Source organism: Dermatophagoides pteronyssinus, unplaced genomic scaffold (assembly GCF_027571235.1).
Source record: "Dermatophagoides pteronyssinus isolate colony J.1.1.1.1 unplaced genomic scaffold, Derpt_VIB-CSIC_2022.12 sq0018, whole genome shotgun sequence".
Classification (NCBI taxonomy): Eukaryota; Metazoa; Arthropoda; class Arachnida; order Sarcoptiformes; family Pyroglyphidae; genus Dermatophagoides; species Dermatophagoides pteronyssinus.
Window position 1 is genome coordinate 69189 of NW_027461542.1, and position 17696 is coordinate 86884.

Below are 17696 nucleotides of genomic sequence, written 5' to 3' on the forward strand. Positions count from 1 at the left end.
ATGTGGTCTTTATTCGAAACAAAAACAAAAACATTCGATTCTTGTCATCAAAAGCTAATATCAACAGAGAAATGGCTAAAAATATTGTCAAAATTCATTGGCAAAAAGATGTTCAAATTGAAGAAATTGATTCACATTGTTTTAATTCAAATATTGATAATAAATTCAATGCAAACTATATCCAATGGTCGTCTGATAATCAATTTTTGGTTGTTAATTTAATGGACGAATTGTTGATATTTGAAACAAATATTCATCGCTTGTTTGATGAAAAACGTAATCTTCTTAATGATACTGTTGGCCAACGACTTGGTTTCCGTTCGATCCGCATTAAACCGGATTCTGAATTCAAATATAAACTGACCACGAATGATGTCAACTCGGATTTTTGTCGCCTTCCACCAGATATTGGACCACGATTTATTGATTTCAGATTTGCTCCACCATCCTCATTTGATTTGAATCGTTTTCAAATTTTGGCCTGTCTTGACGATCATAATGTTCTCGTTATTTATCTGAATTTAAGTCCAATCGAATGGCGCCAAATCTGTAATGTAACAAGATTTTTAAATGAATCATTGATGCAACAATCATTAAATGATGATGATGATTATTTTGATCGATTAAATAAGATGCGTATTAGTGCTTTTGAATGGCATCCCGATATCACTAATGTTGATTCTGGAAACGATACTTTACACCGTTATCTATATTTCACAACTAAAGATAATAATCTTCATTCAGCACGATTAATTATCAATCGTGAAATTGATTGTGAGATAAAAATACTGCAAAAAATTGCAATCAAATGGGAAATCATTACGATTAAATCATTAAAGTCCTTATTATTGATTCAATATCGTGATGGAAGAATAGATTTATACAGTCAGAATCTGGAAAAAATGACTACATTATGGTCGAAGCAAGATTATCGAATCGTAATGAATTTTGCTCATAAACAATTGAATAACGATGAAATCGAAATCATTTTCTCGAAATATGATTCCATCATTGCTACCATTGTTGATGTGAATACGATGCAATTGCAAACGTTCAAAGAATTTTCTATCAAACAGCTTAACGATGAACGATTGATGGAATTTCATTATGAAAATATATTTGCTGTATTTAATCTGAACACTTACTATTGTCTTACTACAATGAAGAATGATATCTATTCATTCGAACTCGGTAATATCGATGCCACCACATTAGTGATGAGAAAATTGATTCATCCATCCATGTTGAAACATTCGGATGATGTTCATTATGCATCAATATCATCATCATCCAATAATGCATTAATGGCCATTTTATCTCGACAAAATCGTTTCAGTGGAAAATGTACAAATTTTAAGGTAAAAAATGTTCGCCTTTATATCGCTACTACACATACAATCAATCCATCATCGACTATTCTATCATTGACAAAGCGTCTGTTTTCCACTAATCATCATCATTATTCATTTAATTTAGCCGATCTTTTATTCATGATACGTTATAATCTATTATGTTCAGATTCCAGCGAAAATGGATTCAATTTGATTGTCGATATTCTTCTACGCAAAGTTCCATTGTGGTTAGAAAGATGGAATGATGATGATAATAATAATGATTTGAATGTTTGGTCATATCAAATCAAATGTATCAGATATTTGGCACGTTATTGTTTAATTGATGGGGAAAAATTTCTTTTGTATGGTCATGATAAACAAATCAATCGTGAAAGACTTGAAAAATTAATCGACATATTAAATCTACTGATTATGAAAAGTCATTTCAAGCAAGTATTTCATTTGATAAAAATCGATAATCGATTTGTTGATGAATTATCTATCGAACAACGAATCTCACTCGTTAATCTTATCAATGCAAATGTTATCGATTTCTTTCCTGATGTAATCCAAAGACAAATCATTGAATCAGTTGAAAACACAGTACAAAATTGTCCCAGTTGTAATAATGTTGTGGAAAATCCGTCATCATGTTATCTGGATCAATATAACACGAAACATAATTGTTATGGACATCAATTTGATGTTGATTCCAATTCATTGGTCATATTGAATCCCATTGAACATTCGATCGAATCCTGTATAAAATGTTATGAATCCAAACTGTTTGTTCGTGATGATCGAACAAGCCTTTGGCCCGATCCACAAATGTATCCATTCCGTTTTGTATCCAAATGTTGCTTATTTTGTATATAGTCAATCATATTGCAATCTATATTTCTTTCAAGAAATAATATTATAAAATTATCATCAATTTTTATCGATATGAAACTTGTTTTTGATTGATTGAAACAAGATGGCGCAATACATTATCTCATCAAGAATTTGTAATCTCACATTTATGAAAAGAACCCTGGTCAATCGAGAAATCGAACATCCTTAAAAATGCAAACATCAACCAATATGACCAAAAGCTTAACAACAGCATCAAACTTTTTTTGAAAACATTCTCACATGGCGGCAGTAATTGCCTGAATGAAGGATGGTAAGAAAGTGGTGAATCTACATCAAACACAACTTAACAACTAAAAAAAGGAACAACCCGAACGAATGGAATGAACGAACCAATCAACCAAGCAAAAATGAATGAATAATGTTGATGATGATGATTTCAAGCTGCCAGCTGACACAGATGCCAGATCAGTATTCATATTTCGGTCGAGTCTCTCCATAAATTGTGCGTGTCCATTAATATTGTGTGCATGGTGAGCACAACATTACCAGAATTCAATATATTTTTGGCCTGAAAGAGTGTGTGTTGTTAATATTGTTGTTTTTTCGGTGAGTGCTTTTCATATTTTTGGTTATGATTGTTGTTTATTCTAGTTTTTCTGTTCACCGTAATTATTATTGATTATCAAACTTTGATTCTTTTTAAATGGAATCTAAATGTCCGACAAACTCAGTGACTAATCCAAAATAGTATAGGATAATTATAAAGGTAACTTTGGATTATGATTATAATTGAACAAATTCTTATCCAATTCAAATCGATCGGAATCTGTGTGTGCGTTTAGAGGAATTTTGACATTTGATTTATTTTACCATAGTAATCATTGATTAAGGGTCGATTTTTTTGGAATGTTTTCCTAAAACAGACCGCATTATATCAAAAAAAAAAATTTGACCACAAGCCGAGTTGACGAATTATCAATCAGTATAGTGTGAATATAGCAATAAAGTGATAATAATTGTCATTTGACAAATGCCCCGAGCTTTTTGGGTTTTGTTTTGTTTGGAACAGTGCTTTTCAAACGAGAAAAAAAGGTGTGAAATTCAACATTAGAAAAAAGTGCAACACCTGTATATTTCAACAAAAAAAGGAAGAAAGAATTCATTTTTTTCATTTGATCAATTAGTTCGGCAACAACAAATAAGAAGAAAAAAAGAATCTACTGTTGATTTGAAAAATGTTTTTTTCTTGTCATTTTCCATATCATCATTGATAATAATTATCAACATATATTACATCCATTACATTGCACGAGTGTTTTTATCATCATCATCATATTGAATGTTTTGATAATCACAAAAAGCTACTTATAATTAAGGTGTGTGTAAGTGATAAGTAAGCCAAACAACAACAAAAATCGGAAATCGTGGGCGAATTTGTCTTATTTCAAATGAATAAATTGAATGGCTAGATTCCTTATTTAGAATGATGTGTTTTGTTTTTAAATGGATGCTACCAAATATCAATCATAGTTTTTTACATTCTCATTTGGTTAAATTGTAACAATTTTTTTCGAAAAAAATTTCTTTTCAGCTTCGAACTGCAACTAATTCCGACTGAATAAACATGAAAATCTTTGTGTTTTTGTTATTAAATCTTTTCATTGTGATTAATCAAATTTTCTGTGATGAAATTTTATCGGATTTTGATAACGATACACAACAAATTTTCTTTGATGATGAAGAATCAACAAAAGTTCTCAACATTACACCGATGCCAATATACACCAAGAATATCTGGAATAACAACAATAATGATGATAGAGCAACCAAGCGGAAATTTCGAAAACAACAATCAAAAAATTATCATTATCGTAAACATCGGCGACATCAATTGCATCGAAATTTTATGAAATTCCTGAGACAACAGAATTTGATATTGATGAAAAATAATGGCGATAAAGGTCTGAAATCATTGGATAACAGAGCAATCAAATCGTTATGGAGAAATTTTTCTAGTCATTATTCACAAAGTCAACCAATATTACCATTTCTAGAGAATTATCCAATTGACCAATTAATATCATCCAATAATGAATCGAATCAAAGACGTCGAAAAAATTCATCATCATCAACAAAAAAACAACCAAACATTATATTCATATTGACCGATGATCAAGATATCGAATTAGGATCGATGAATTATATGCCAAAAACTGTCAAAATTATGGCCGATCAAGGTGTTCATGTGAAAAATGCCTATTCCACTACTCCGTAAATGAATTTATTTGATTTGTTTTTAGAAAAATTTTAAAGACTTTTTTGTCCACATTTAGGATGTGCTGTCCCAGTCGCAGTTCAATATTGACCGGTCTTTATGTTCATAATCATAATGTTTATGTAAGTTTAATAAAGATAATTTTGTTGAGCCACTTTAATCCTTCACTCAATAATGGATAGACAAATGGTGAAAATTGTAGCTCAGTACAATGGCAACAAACATATGAACGGCAAACATTTGCAACATATCTTCGAGATTTTGGTGGATATCGTACCGCTTATTTTGGAAAATATCTTAATGAATATAATGGTAGCTATATACCACCTGGTTGGTCCGATTGGTCAGCATTAGTTCGAAATTCTCGATATTACAATTATACATTGAATGTTAATGGCGATAAAATTCGTCACGGTTTTGATTATAATCTTGATTATTATCCCGATCTAATCCTCAATGATAGTCTACAATTTATTCGTTATTCAAAACGTTTTTTCAATTCAAAACCATATTTAATGGTATTATCATTTCCATCACCACATGGACCCGAAGATTCCGCACCACAATATCAGAATTTATTTCTCAATGAAAAACGTCACCGGTTTGTTGCATTGAAATATTGCAAAAATGATAAACTTATTGATTGTGTTTATTACTTTGTTGATTAATAGAACGATTAGTTGGAATCATGCACCGAATGGTGATAAACAATGGCTATTACGAAATACAGTCAAAATGAGCACAATACATGAGAAATTTACTGATTTTCTCAATGCAAAACGCTTACAAACATTGCAATCGGTCGATGAATCCGTAAATCAAATATATGAAGAGCTTAAAAAATTGAATGAACTTGGTAAAGTATTTATGTTTTTTTGTTTACATTACAATGATGGATGATGATTTAATTTTTGTTTAGATAACACTTATATTATTTACACTTCTGATCATGGATATCATTTGGGACAATTTGGTCTAGTCAAAGGAAAAGCAATGCCATTCGAATTCGATATACGTGTTCCATTTTTTATTCGTGGTCCGAATGTTCCGCCGGGTAAAATGTATGTTTTTGGATCATAATTCTTTTTTTGCTAATATCCTTTATTATTGATTTCTAATAGACTGCCACAAATCGTTTTGAATATCGATATTGCACCTACATTGTTGGATATTGCCGGTATAAAAATACCCGAACATATGGATGGCGTTTCATTTCTACCATATATTCGATTATTGAAAAATAGAAATTCTCCGGAATTTCATCGTTCGAAATTGATTAAACGGGATACCTTCTTGGTTGAACGGGGGTTTGTTTTGAGAAATTTTTTATTGAAAAATTTTCCTATTAATATTTTTGCTTTCATACAAATTTCTAACAGAAAATTTCAAACAATGAGCAATAACAATAATAATGATAATAATATTGATCGTTTATTGATGCCAATCGTAGGCAAAAAACAATGGCTACAACTTCATTGTCTAAAATCAGAATATCAAAGTCCTTGCCGTCCAAATCAACGTTTCGAATGTTTCATTAATAATAACGGTGTACAGCGAATTCGTAAATGTCCATCATTTAATCGTAAACATTTTATTCGTTCTAAAAAAAATTCACAAGGTCAATGTATTTGTCCACCGCTGTCGACCAGATCTTTGAAAAGGAATTCAGATTCGACACGAATAGGAAAACTGGATTATAAACGACGTTTAAAAAAGATGCAATTAAGACAACAAAAGCATGCAATACGCTCAAATTTATTGAATCGTGCGCGACGAAGCGATAAATTTGTTCTAAGTATACTGGACGATGGATTATCTATTGACGATGATTTTGATGTTCAAGGTGTTTATGAACTGAAAAAATTGATTGAAATTTCAAAATCTTCATCCAGTTTATCGAACAACAATCATTCTAACCATGATAATCGATTATTGTTGAACAATAATTTAGCCAATATTACTACTAGCCAATTGATATCCATACTAGACAATAACCCTGATGATGATACATTTGCTGACCTGGCTAATTATACCGATTATATGAATCGTACATTTTGCACTGTAACTCGTAGTAATTTTACCATAGAATGTTCGGAAGAAATTTATTCAAATCATCAAGCATGGCGTGAAAAAAAAGATTTTATCAATGCTGCAATCATTGAATTACAACGACGTTTATACGAATTGAAAGGAATACGAAGATATATCAATCAAAATAGGCCATTATCATCAGCATTCACACCAACATTTTCAGGCAAAAAATCAAACCAAACAACTATAAATGAAGAAAATGAATGTTTTTGTCCCAAATCAATTGTCACCACCACCAACACTTCTTTCATACAAGACAAAGATGATGATAGTGAAACAGACAACATCCAAAACAGTGATAACAATTATTATGATGATTATTATTCGGGAAAGGAAAATGTTAGTGATCTGTATCATGACGTTAGAATTGGGCAACCATCGATGATGATGGTCGATTCAAAACATTCATACATTGATGGCAATAATCATAATCATAATTATGCTGGCCATCATCATCATCCTCATCATCGAACTTCATTCGATCTAAAACGTTGGCTAAGACGTCGAGAAAAGAAAATTCGCCGAAAAGATAAATTTGCCAAGACCGAATGTAAAATGGCAGTCGGCGGACATATGAATTGTTTCACCCACGATAATGATCATTGGAAAACGCCACCATTATGGACAAGTAAGTGTTTTTTTTTGATGATGATGGCAACTTTTTCATTTTGCTTTTCTTTTCCATCCAAAAATCCATTTGAAACTCACAATTGTCATTATTGAAATTACCATCTACGGCTTTCCGCACACACACAAACACTTTTGACACTACACATTCATGGACGAATGTTGGTAAAGATGGACCATTTTGTTTTTGTCAAAATTCACTCAACTCTTCATTTTGGTGTATGCGAACAATCAATGAAACACATAATAATTTATATTGTGAATTTGTCACTGGTTTCATTACTTATTATGATTTGAATAAGGATCCATTTCAAGTAATTATTTGCAATATGATTGTTTATTTTATTGTTTTATTGTTTCTTTTTCTCACCTACACACTTTTAGCTACGAAATTTGATTTTTGATTTGGATTTCATTGTTATCGAAGAAATGAGTCGGCGATTAGCAAGATTGAAATCCTGTTCCGGATCAATCGAATGTAACAATGCTGCATCCTCAATATCCGATGTTCAGTCTTCAACTACTTTGATTTCCAACAAAAAAACGTCCCGGTCGTTTTCATCTCGAGCATTGTCACAACGATTTTTAACATCGATCATATAGCAACAAGAACGTTCCAAGGAAAATTGAGAGCGAGAGAGAGAGAATGTATACAATGTATAAAAAGAAATGACAATTATCGATTGTCTCTTTCAAAAAACGCTTGGTATATTAGCCATCAGGAACTGAGACGGAATCGAAAACAAATGGATGTCATTATAGATGTATCGCTTCTGGCCCAGTAAAACTGTGATCGGTTAAAATCAGCAATTTTCAGAAGTTTGTTTCGATGGTCAACGCTTCACCAAGATATTCATCTATAACCAAATGAAAAAAAAATAATTAGAATAAATGAAAGCATCTATTGTCAATGTTATTTGTCATTATAAGCATGGTCAATAATATAATGTTTTTTTGATTATGAATGTTAATTAGTTTTATGGCATTAATGAATATCGATGCTTTTATCTAATAAAATCGAACCAACTGACTTATGTTTTGATTGAAAAATATCACACACACACATTAACATGATAATATATAATGCTTTCAATGAAATAAAATTGCTGATAATAATGATAATTGGTTTGAATTGATGGAGAATGATGTGCCACTGTAAATGATGATGGTGAATCTCTCTCTCTCTTTCTATCCATCCATACATAGTCAGAAAAATGAATCCTGTGGATTTTTTCATTACTGATTTTCATCATGTATTATATCGAATAATATGATTGAATATAATAATCGTGATCGCTTCTAGCTTTTGTTCGTTCTTATTTTGTTCATGATTTAAGATATAATAAATAAGGAACACGAGTGAAAGATAGGAGAAAAAAGTTGCTTATAAAATGGTCATCATCTATACCTGTACTCAACAAAAACTTTATGTATGTGTGAGTGAGTGAGTTTAATAAGCAAGTTTTATGAAAAAAATATTATGTTATTATCTTCAGCCATCAATCAACAGAGAAAAATACCGAAAGATGTTTTTTTTTCTTCTGATAATGACGAAAAAGGATTTTCTCATTGCCGAAAAAAAACAACAAAACAAAAGAAATTAAATCCATATCAATCAATGAAGAATTAGTAAAACAAAACAAAAAATTGGCCCAATCACAAGAAAAGAATGGAACGGTGGGCAACGAAAAAGAAAATCTTTTTAGAAATCTGATATCAAACATCCTTATCCTCATCAAATCGTTATAAATCATCGTCGTTTTTGTGTATTTATTATTGATCAATCAGCTTCAGCATCATCATCATTATGATCATGATATTGATATATGAAAATGAATGAAAAATAACATTGGCAAAATTAAAACAAACGAAACGACCACTAATGAGAAAATTTACTGCATGCCTCACCTTATGGAAGTTTTTTTGGCTATAATATCGTCATCATCATTCGATTAAAAAAATTCAGGTATACAAAATAAATGATAATGATGATGAGATACACGTGACGTTATTTAACCGAACGACCGATCAATGATCAAATCAATCATCATCGAACACACACACACATATATCCTGATCAAACGAACATGGTAAAATGAACATGATCAAAACAAAACAAAAAAAAAGTCAATTGTAAAGGAAAGAATAAAATATCTATATGTTTTGTATAACAATGAAAATCGAGGTAATAATCTGATTTGATTCATATATAAATTCGACCTTGTTGTTTGTGTTGTGATTATTTTATAATTGGATACAAATTTTGAATTTCTCATTTTGCACAACAACAAAACCATACAGGCGAAACCTTTTTTCATTTGCAAAAGGTTGTGTTCAGTTATTATTGTCAATTGGCCCCAAAATTGGAAAATAAAACAAAAACCAACCAAGGGAGAGAGAAAGAGAGCAACATTAACGAGAAAAAAATCACGCAAAAATCGATTCGATAAAATGGCAAATATATCGATCATATTTATTCATTCAAACACACACCCAAGATTTATTGTTTGAATTAAATTTTTTACTATTTCAATTCAAATGCTGTTTCACAGGTTTTGATTTTTGAAAAGAAAAACCACACACAAAGATTTTCTTAAAAAAAAATATTCAATTTGATGTCAATTTTGGCTGTTATATAAAACTATTGATCTGATATCGTTCGAGAGAACAAAAATGCATTGACAAATCAAAACAAATATTATTATCGATTATTGTTTCTTCAATGGAATGAATATAATAAACATTCGCTCAAAAAGTTGAATATTTGAAAATGAAAAACGAAGATATCGATTGAATGACGAAACTGTCATCATTATCATCACTGTGTCCGAAAAATTATTTCACCGATATTATATAATGATATTAAAATGAATCAGGAATATTACAGCAACAAAAATTTCATTCAATTGATTTGCTATCAAGACTCTATGATAACAAATATATCGAATATCGGTTTTTTCAAAATAGATATTATTCAAAAAACGAATCTGCACGAAACACAATGAGCAAATTGTTCAATCAATTCACAAAGAAAATTGAATGAAACAAAATCAAAAAAAAGATCTCATTGATACCTGCGTGTGTATGATTGAGAATGTGTGATTATAGACCAAAATAATAATGTTATTGTGGCTGATAATAATGGAAAAATGAAAAATTATATCATTATTATCGGAATTCATCATCATCATTCAACAACAATGATGATGATGGTGTCGATCAAAGATTGATTATACACCGACACACACACATGCATAATATTGATGACATTATTATCATCAAACAACAAAAGAAATACCAAAAATTTGATGATCATTATCATCAACAAAACGAAAAAAGACAAAAAGAAAATTTGCCAATCAATGTCATTTATTTGAAATCGATGATAACAAAAATATTTTGTCACGTTTCACTATGACATCATCATCATCATGTGTGACAATCAAGAAAAAATTATGAATTTTTGTCCGTTCTCAACAAGATCGATATCGATAGTGATGAATGAATCATTCAAATGAATAAATATTCACATTGTGGTAATTGAAATTGGGAAATTTGACGAAAATTGTAATAAAAAATCGTAATAAGAAGAAATCTTATCACACAAAAATCTCCTTTTCCCTAATGAAAATTATTATCATTTCTTTTTTTTCCTAATTTGAAGAAAAAAATATCAATATTAACACAGTGTGAAGGTAAAGAATATAACAAAACAATTGACACCATCGCAATGATGAAGCATAATTCACTTCTTGTCATCATCATTATCATTCATCAGTCATTATTATTATTACTATTATTTCTTTTGGCAAAATAATCAAACAGTTGATGATGATGATGATCACCCATCAAATCATTCGCATCCGTCGGATATTTTTTTCTCATTATTATTATTATTATTATCATTATTGTATTCAAATATTCAATTGTGCATTTTCCTATATAGAACTTGTATTATATTATCAATGTTATTTTGGAAGGAAAATGTTAATCATAATCATCATCATGCATGGTCATATGATGATCGATGAATGTGAAATTAGTAATATTTGATTTGAATCAATCTATGCTGCATTATTATTATTATCATCATTGACAATCAAATCTATTAGCTATTTCGAAATAAAGAGAATATTCTACTGCCGGATATGGTTTATTTTCGTATATGATATGCCAAAAGATGATAAAATCTGATCTACATTAAGATATTTAAACTACCCAACCAACTGACTGAATGATGACGATATTTACTCAACACAAATGGATGGATGGCCATGACAGTTAAGAAAGAAAGATATAAAAAAGTAATCATCATCAAATGTAATAATAATGTTGTCAATGAATGTATAGATAAATTTATTCGAAATTTGTACATATACTTGCTTTTTATGGAGAATGCAATACATATTCGTGGTTGGTTCGATCGTCAAGTCAATCATCACTAATAACCAGCAAAAAAAGACCAGTTTATTTCCTATACGGTTGTTTGTTTATTATTATCATCATTTTCACGAGAATTCCTATGAAAAAATAATGATAATTTTGAATTAGAAACTTGAAAAAGAAAATTTTGGACAACTTTTGAAACTGTCAATCAAATTGAATGAATGAACGAATGTGATGTGGATGTGAAAATTTGCAAGAATAATAATGATAATGGCATACTCATCATCAACACACACAAGGCAAACAAAACCAAACAAATCGTCAACAATGATGTTGTTGATCATGAAAACAAACGATGATGAAAATTGACAAGACAACAACAAGGGATTGTGATTTTTTCGTTGAACAAACGAGAACAACAACATAACATAACATAACCCTGAACAAAGAAGACATCCATTGATTGTCAAACAAAATTCGATTTTTCATTTCTTTGTGGATGATAATAACTTCGACAACAACAAGAATAAAGATAATGATAATAATGATGATGATGACGATGATGAACAAATTGTAGTGTCTGTCAAATGAAGAAAAAAAGCAAATCAGAACAGAAAAAAATTAGAAATTAGAAAAAACAAAATCAAAAAGTTAATAGAAAATTAATCCATTACATTTTTTCGACCATGAATGAATGATTAGTTTTGTTGTTGTTGTTCGAAAAAAACTGTCGGAATTTTCTTTTCATTTCGAAAACTCGAAATTGGTAAAATATGAATTTTTTATTCGTTAGAAATTCGAAACATTCAACATCATCATTGTTATTATCATTACCATGTCATTATATATCAATCATTACGGATTTTTTGGATTGCGAAAATTTGCTTTAGATTTTTTTCACAAACGAATAAAATGATGGTGGTGGCCATTTTATTTCCAATTGATTTTTCAAACGCTTGGTCCATTTTTTCGATTATCATCATGATGATGATTGCTTCGGGTGGTCGAAAAGGTAAAACCTTGAGTGAAAAAAATGTCATAAAAAGAATGGTGCATAAATTGTTTCGAACAAGAAATCGTATTTCTCAATAATACGATAATTGACTTCCATATAGTACGTTACCACACGCCTTTCGATTTTTTTTGAAAGCAAAAAAATCGCGTTCACAATTAAGTGGTGACCTTTTTTTCAATTCAACAACCTTTTCAACAAAAAAGATTAACCATCCATTTGAGAATAGTGGTGATGATTTTGAAACAAAAACACTCATAGTTTTAAAGTGATGAAAGAAAATTTCTTCAAAGACAGTTTGAAAGCCAACAGCAACAACAAGAAAACAAACATATTTCATTCATTCAATATTGAATTGATTCTGACAACCACAGAAAACAAACAAACAAAGCTTATAAGCAAAAATGAAAAAAAGAAATAAATCTTTTTTGTTTTGTTTATCATTTTATAATATAGAAGATTTATTAATATATTTATAATAATCATTAAACAGCGAGAAAGAAAAAAAAGGAAGATCGAAGATGTTTTTTGTTTTTGGGAAGATCAATACCATCGATTGTTAAGATGATGATGATGATGATGACAAAAATGATGAACGATTCAGAATGGTGTATGGGTGTTTTTCCATCAAGCAGAAAATAACTGGATGATTATGATGATGATGAATAAATCAAGGAAGGATGTTTGTGTTGTTGAGAACAATTTATTTTTTATATAAACATCATCATCATCCAACCACAATTCCGAACATCGATTAAAATCGAATCAAAAAATAAAATAAAATTTTAAACAAGGTTATATTAATGAGTGAAAAGCAAAGCTGAGAGGAAAAAATTCAAACAAACAAACAAACGAAATAAATGAGAAGAAAAAAAAATAATTCGAAACTTGAAACGGAACAGAGAAAAAAAGAAAAAGAAAAAATATTGATATATGTTTCATTGAGATGTGTGTGTGAAACATGAAACTTATGAACAACCAACAAATAAATTCCTGTCAATGAAACAATGTGTGTGCGTAATTGGTGTGATGGTGTGTGTTGAATGGAATCGTCTAAAAGAGAATTTTGTTTCAAATTTTGCAAAATACAAATTCCAGGTTTCAATGAGATATTTAAAAATGGAAAACAATAATTATAATATCTTTTTCTTTTTAAAAAAATTAATCAATAAAATCAATATTCATTATGGATATGATGATGTGTGCGTATTAGTGTGTGTGTGTTATGAGAAAAAATGATGAAATGAGATTTGAATGATGAACGGAGGTAAGTTATTATTATTATTAGTTTGTTTTTGTTTCGTAGAAAAACAAGGACACAGAATTTTTTCGTTTGTTTTGTTGCCCAACCGAAACACAAAAAAAAAAGTTTTACTGAACCAAAACAAAAAAACTTGCCAATTTGTTGAGTGTTGTAAACACATACATTATTCATATTTATAAAAACAAAAACAAAAAAAACGAACGAAATTACCGAACAGAATAATTCAATTAATTAATTAATTTGAAAATAAAAAATAAAATTAGCAATTCAAAAATAACAAAATATGAGAGAGAAATTGGTGGGTTTCAAGTTGTTTTTTGGTGTGTGTGCATGTCTGTGTATAACACCGAGAAAGAGAGAACAAATTCAATTTTAAAATCAAAAAAAAAATATTAATTTAAAAATTCAAGAAAATTTTAAGAAAAAAAAATAAAAACAAAAATATAACGAAACAAACAAAATGATAATGAAAATTTCTTGGCAACACAATATTTTGGATTTGAGAGTGGGATGTTGGGCAATATTCACCAATATTCATCATCATCAAATTCAAGGTACATGGTTAGTTGGTTGTTGTTACAAAAAGGAATATTCTTTTCTTTCTGAATGACATTGGCAATCAATCAATGATGATGATGATTGGTGGTGGTAGTGTTGATGGCAGCCTTATTTTGTTTGATATCATTGTATGATGATGGAAGGAGAGGAGAAAAAATTATTGAAATTCTTTCGGATTGATCGATTCTTGGATTCTTGGTTTTGGACTCATTTTTTTAGTATTGTTGTTGGTCACCATACACAAACACTGAGAATCAATGATATTTTTTTGGAACAGAGATCGTTGCGTTTTTGTCATCCTTTTGTTTGACATTTTGTGCCAATTCATTCATTCATTTCATTCAGTCAGTTGGTTGATTTTTTGGTTCTAGTTTCGATTTTTTTTTGATATTTGGTATTTCGGACGCTTTTTATTCTTCTTCAGTTGTTGTTGTTTGGCCGAATTAGAAAAAAAACGATTATTTGATGAGAAATGGTGGATTAATTGGAAAAAATTGATGAAAATGAGATGATGAAAGTTGTGAAAGAAAAAAATTGTGTGGAGAGAGAGACGGAATAAGAATTGAGAATATTCTGATGATGATGAGGAAAATTTTCCACTGGTGATGCACACACAAGGGAAAATATGAAAAAAAAATTGGCGAATAATTTGAAAGAACTCAAATATATGATGAATGGCATTGATGAAACGCGGTGGTAGTAGTGGTGTTGGTGGTGGTAGTAGTGATAATGATTTTCTTCTTCTTCCTGGTTGTTGTTGTTTGATTTGAAAATCGGAAATGGAAAAAAAGCGCCAAAAATGAAAAACAAAAATTTATGGAAGGATGATGATGGTATCTGTGGTTATTGAACGAATATTTTCAACAAACAAAAAAAATTCTTTCATCAGATTAGATAGATATATGGAGTGAATGAGTGTAGGGTGTCTATATAGGTATTGTTGATTTTAAGATTAGTTTGATGATGATAATTGTCGAGCTGAAAAAAATGGTCAACATGACTTATGTTATGAGTTAATATTGATGATGAGCAATGATGAAGTTAACAATGTGTAATAATTCAGTCGATTATAATAGTCAAAGTTAAATGAACACACACAGAGAGAAGCAGAATTGAAAAGAATAAAAAACTAATTTCATCGGGGATGTGTATGTCATCATTATCATCGTCGTCAAGTAATGAAGAATAAGAGAATGAAAAACAACAACAACAATATCTAACCAAAAAATTGAGTGCAGAAAATAATGATGATGATTATTGTGTGATTGAAATGCTAATTAATATTGATTCAATTCAAATATATTTTGCTGATTAATTAATGAAGAACAAACAGAAACTGGTTAAATGAACGAAAAAAAAACTATCCTAACATGAGGTATATTTATTATGATGATTCTCTCTCTGTGTGTGTGTGTGATTTGGCTTGTGTCGATCTGATTATATGGAAATAACAAAAATTAATAATTCGTAGTATTCGGTGAGATGAGAAGAAGAAGAGATATTCTGGAAGAATTTTACATTATTATTCACACTGATCATCATCACCAGAAAAAAACGAGAATTATGAGGCAAAAAATATATGGACGAATTTTTTTCCGAATTTCAATAGAAAAAATCGTTTGTTTTTTAAAGAATGGAAGATTTATCTTTTCAATGTGAGCATTTGCTGTTTCAATCGGTAAATCTTGAACAAGCTTTTTTCCATTTACATTGTGTACACCAGGAATCTTTTTTATCCATACCATACACTTTACGACATTTACGTGTTTCACCACGAACGCGTTTTGTTGGTGATGTACGATGTTGTTGTTGTTGTTGCTGTATTAAAGTTGTGGATGAAATTTGATGTTGTCCATTAATATTATTAACATTATTATGATTGGTCAATGATGTTGATGTGGATGGTGGGGATAATGGTGTTGAACCATTATGATGATGATTATTATGATGAGAATGATGATTATGTGGATGATGAGAATGATGATGACCATTATGGTGAATATTACGTCCATTCAATGATGATATTCGTAGATATTTATTACCAGCCGTTATTGATGATGATGTTGATGATTGCGATGATGATGATGATGATTGGGATGTAAATGAGCCTGAATGTGAACGAGATGTTGGTGATATTGGACTAAAACTTGAGGATAATGATGAGGAAGCTGTGATATGGCTGCCACAACCATTACCATTATTACTACTGCCAGTATATGATCCAAAACCACTGCTATTAAATGAACTAGCAAAGGAATTGAATCCACCGAATGATGATGATGAATGACCAAATATTGATGATGATAATGGCGGTGATGATTGACTAATTGAATTGATCATATGATCCTGATGCATATGATTATTATTATTATTCGGAATGTTTATCGGATGTGATGATTGTTGATGTTGATGAATCAATCCGATTGCGGTGGTTTGTTGATTATTGGCGGTGGTATTATTGTTTGATTTACGTCCACGACGATTAATAACGGTGGTTGAAGTATTGTTAGTTGTGGTGGTGGTCATATTGGTGGCCGGTATCGTTGTTGAACCAAGTATGGATATACCGGCCGGATCTGGTTTTCGATTATACTCATGATCTTCTAGATGGCGATAAGTATTTTGAACCGGTACAAATGATATTGATGAAAATCTATTGGATTGATATTGATGATTATTTGCATTGATAACATTGCCAATGTTCATTGTTGCTGTTGTTGCGGTCGGTGATGGTGGATTGGATGATGAATCCATTGAATTATCACCATTTATTGACATAATCATCATACCACTACTACTGCTGCTGATACTTGCTCCATCACCGCATTCGGAAACAGAAACCGGTGATTCAGGACCTGATGATAAATTGTGATTATTATGATGATGATTTATCGAAAATGCTGGATGACCACCACCACCAAAACCGTTAGCATTTCCTTTAGCTAATGCGACAATAGCATCAGCATTAATGATTGGATCAAATGTAATGTCCACTTCGGTATAATAAAATTCTTCATCACCACTCATCATTTCTTCATCATCGTTTTGTCTGTGAAAATGGATAAAGAAAACGAATGAAAATGATTAGCAGAATATTCAAAACAAACAAACAAAAGCAAAAATATAAAATATAAAATAAATATACTTTTGTAAATGTTCCAAACGGACATGCTGTTCAATTTCATGTTGAACAAATGTTCTATGTTTGCATCCACGCCATGTACATTTAAATAATTTGGTCGGGGTATTAGCTGACGTTGTTCCTGTTTGTTTGTTTTTTGGTAAATAAAAGAT

At 30.2% G+C, this 17696-nt stretch overlaps 3 protein-coding genes across 7 annotated transcripts in view; 2 read left to right on the top strand and 1 right to left on the bottom strand.

Moving 5' to 3' along the window:
- Positions 1-2446, top strand: LOC113795539 (uncharacterized). The gene has a single exon (XM_027345728.2). The coding sequence runs from the start codon at positions 72-74 to the stop codon at positions 2208-2210; it is 2139 nt and encodes a 712-aa protein (XP_027201529.2). The 5' UTR covers positions 1-71; the 3' UTR covers positions 2211-2446.
- Positions 2306-11548, top strand: LOC113795538 (extracellular sulfatase Sulf-1-like). 3 transcript variants are annotated; one of them, XR_012846754.1, is made up of 11 exons: positions 2306-2795; positions 3781-4460; positions 4523-4586; positions 4647-5065; positions 5136-5320; positions 5384-5525; positions 5586-5771; positions 5844-7183; positions 7354-7496; positions 7567-9367; positions 9484-11548. XR_012846754.1 is itself a non-coding variant. In XM_027345727.2 (10 exons), the coding sequence occupies exons 2-10, from the start codon at positions 3814-3816 to the stop codon at positions 7783-7785; spliced, it is 3345 nt and encodes a 1114-aa protein (XP_027201528.2). In that variant the 5' UTR covers positions 2306-2795; positions 3781-3813; the 3' UTR covers positions 7786-11548. The 3 variants fall into 3 exon arrangements, 2 of the variants coding, with proteins under 2 accessions (XP_027201528.2, XP_075678697.1); XM_027345727.2 differs by having other exon boundaries at positions 7567-11548; XM_075822582.1 differs by lacking the exon at positions 2306-2795 and adding an exon at positions 2883-2955 and having other exon boundaries at positions 7567-11548.
- The window catches only part of LOC113795571 (uncharacterized), a 25798-nt gene continuing 15599 nt past the window's right edge, over positions 7498-17696 (bottom strand). The window contains exons 3-8 of one of the 3 annotated variants that reach the window (XM_075822583.1): positions 17548-17665; positions 12403-17451; positions 12243-12324; positions 11848-12148; positions 11566-11702; positions 7498-8039 (exon numbers count right to left, since the gene is read on the bottom strand). In XM_075822583.1, the coding sequence (XP_075678698.1) occupies positions 16074-17451; positions 17548-17665 (1496 nt within the window). In that variant the 3' untranslated portion in view covers positions 7498-8039; positions 11566-11702; positions 11848-12148; positions 12243-12324; positions 12403-16073. Of the gene's footprint in view, positions 8040-11565; positions 11703-11761; positions 12149-12242; positions 12325-12402; positions 17452-17547; positions 17666-17696 lie in introns of all 3 variants that reach the window. The other 2 variants (XM_075822584.1, XM_027345762.2) reach the window with 2 other exon arrangements.

What these genes read in the sequence shown, in the direction of transcription:
- LOC113795539 (XM_027345728.2), top strand. Translation starts at nt 72, where the DNA reads ATGGCTAAAAATATTGTCAAAATTCATTGGCAAAAAGATGTTCAAATT.
- LOC113795538 (XM_027345727.2), top strand. Translation starts at nt 3,814, where the DNA reads ATGAAAATCTTTGTGTTTTTGTTATTAAATCTTTTCATTGTGATTAAT. An exon ending in AATGCCTATTCCACTACTCC is followed by an intron (nt 4,461 to 4,522) that starts GTAAATGAATTT and finishes GTCCACATTTAG; the next exon opens with GATGTGCTGTCCCAGTCGCA. An exon ending in TAAAAAATTGAATGAACTTG is followed by an intron (nt 5,321 to 5,383) that starts GTAAAGTATTTA and finishes ATTTTTGTTTAG; the next exon opens with ATAACACTTATATTATTTAC.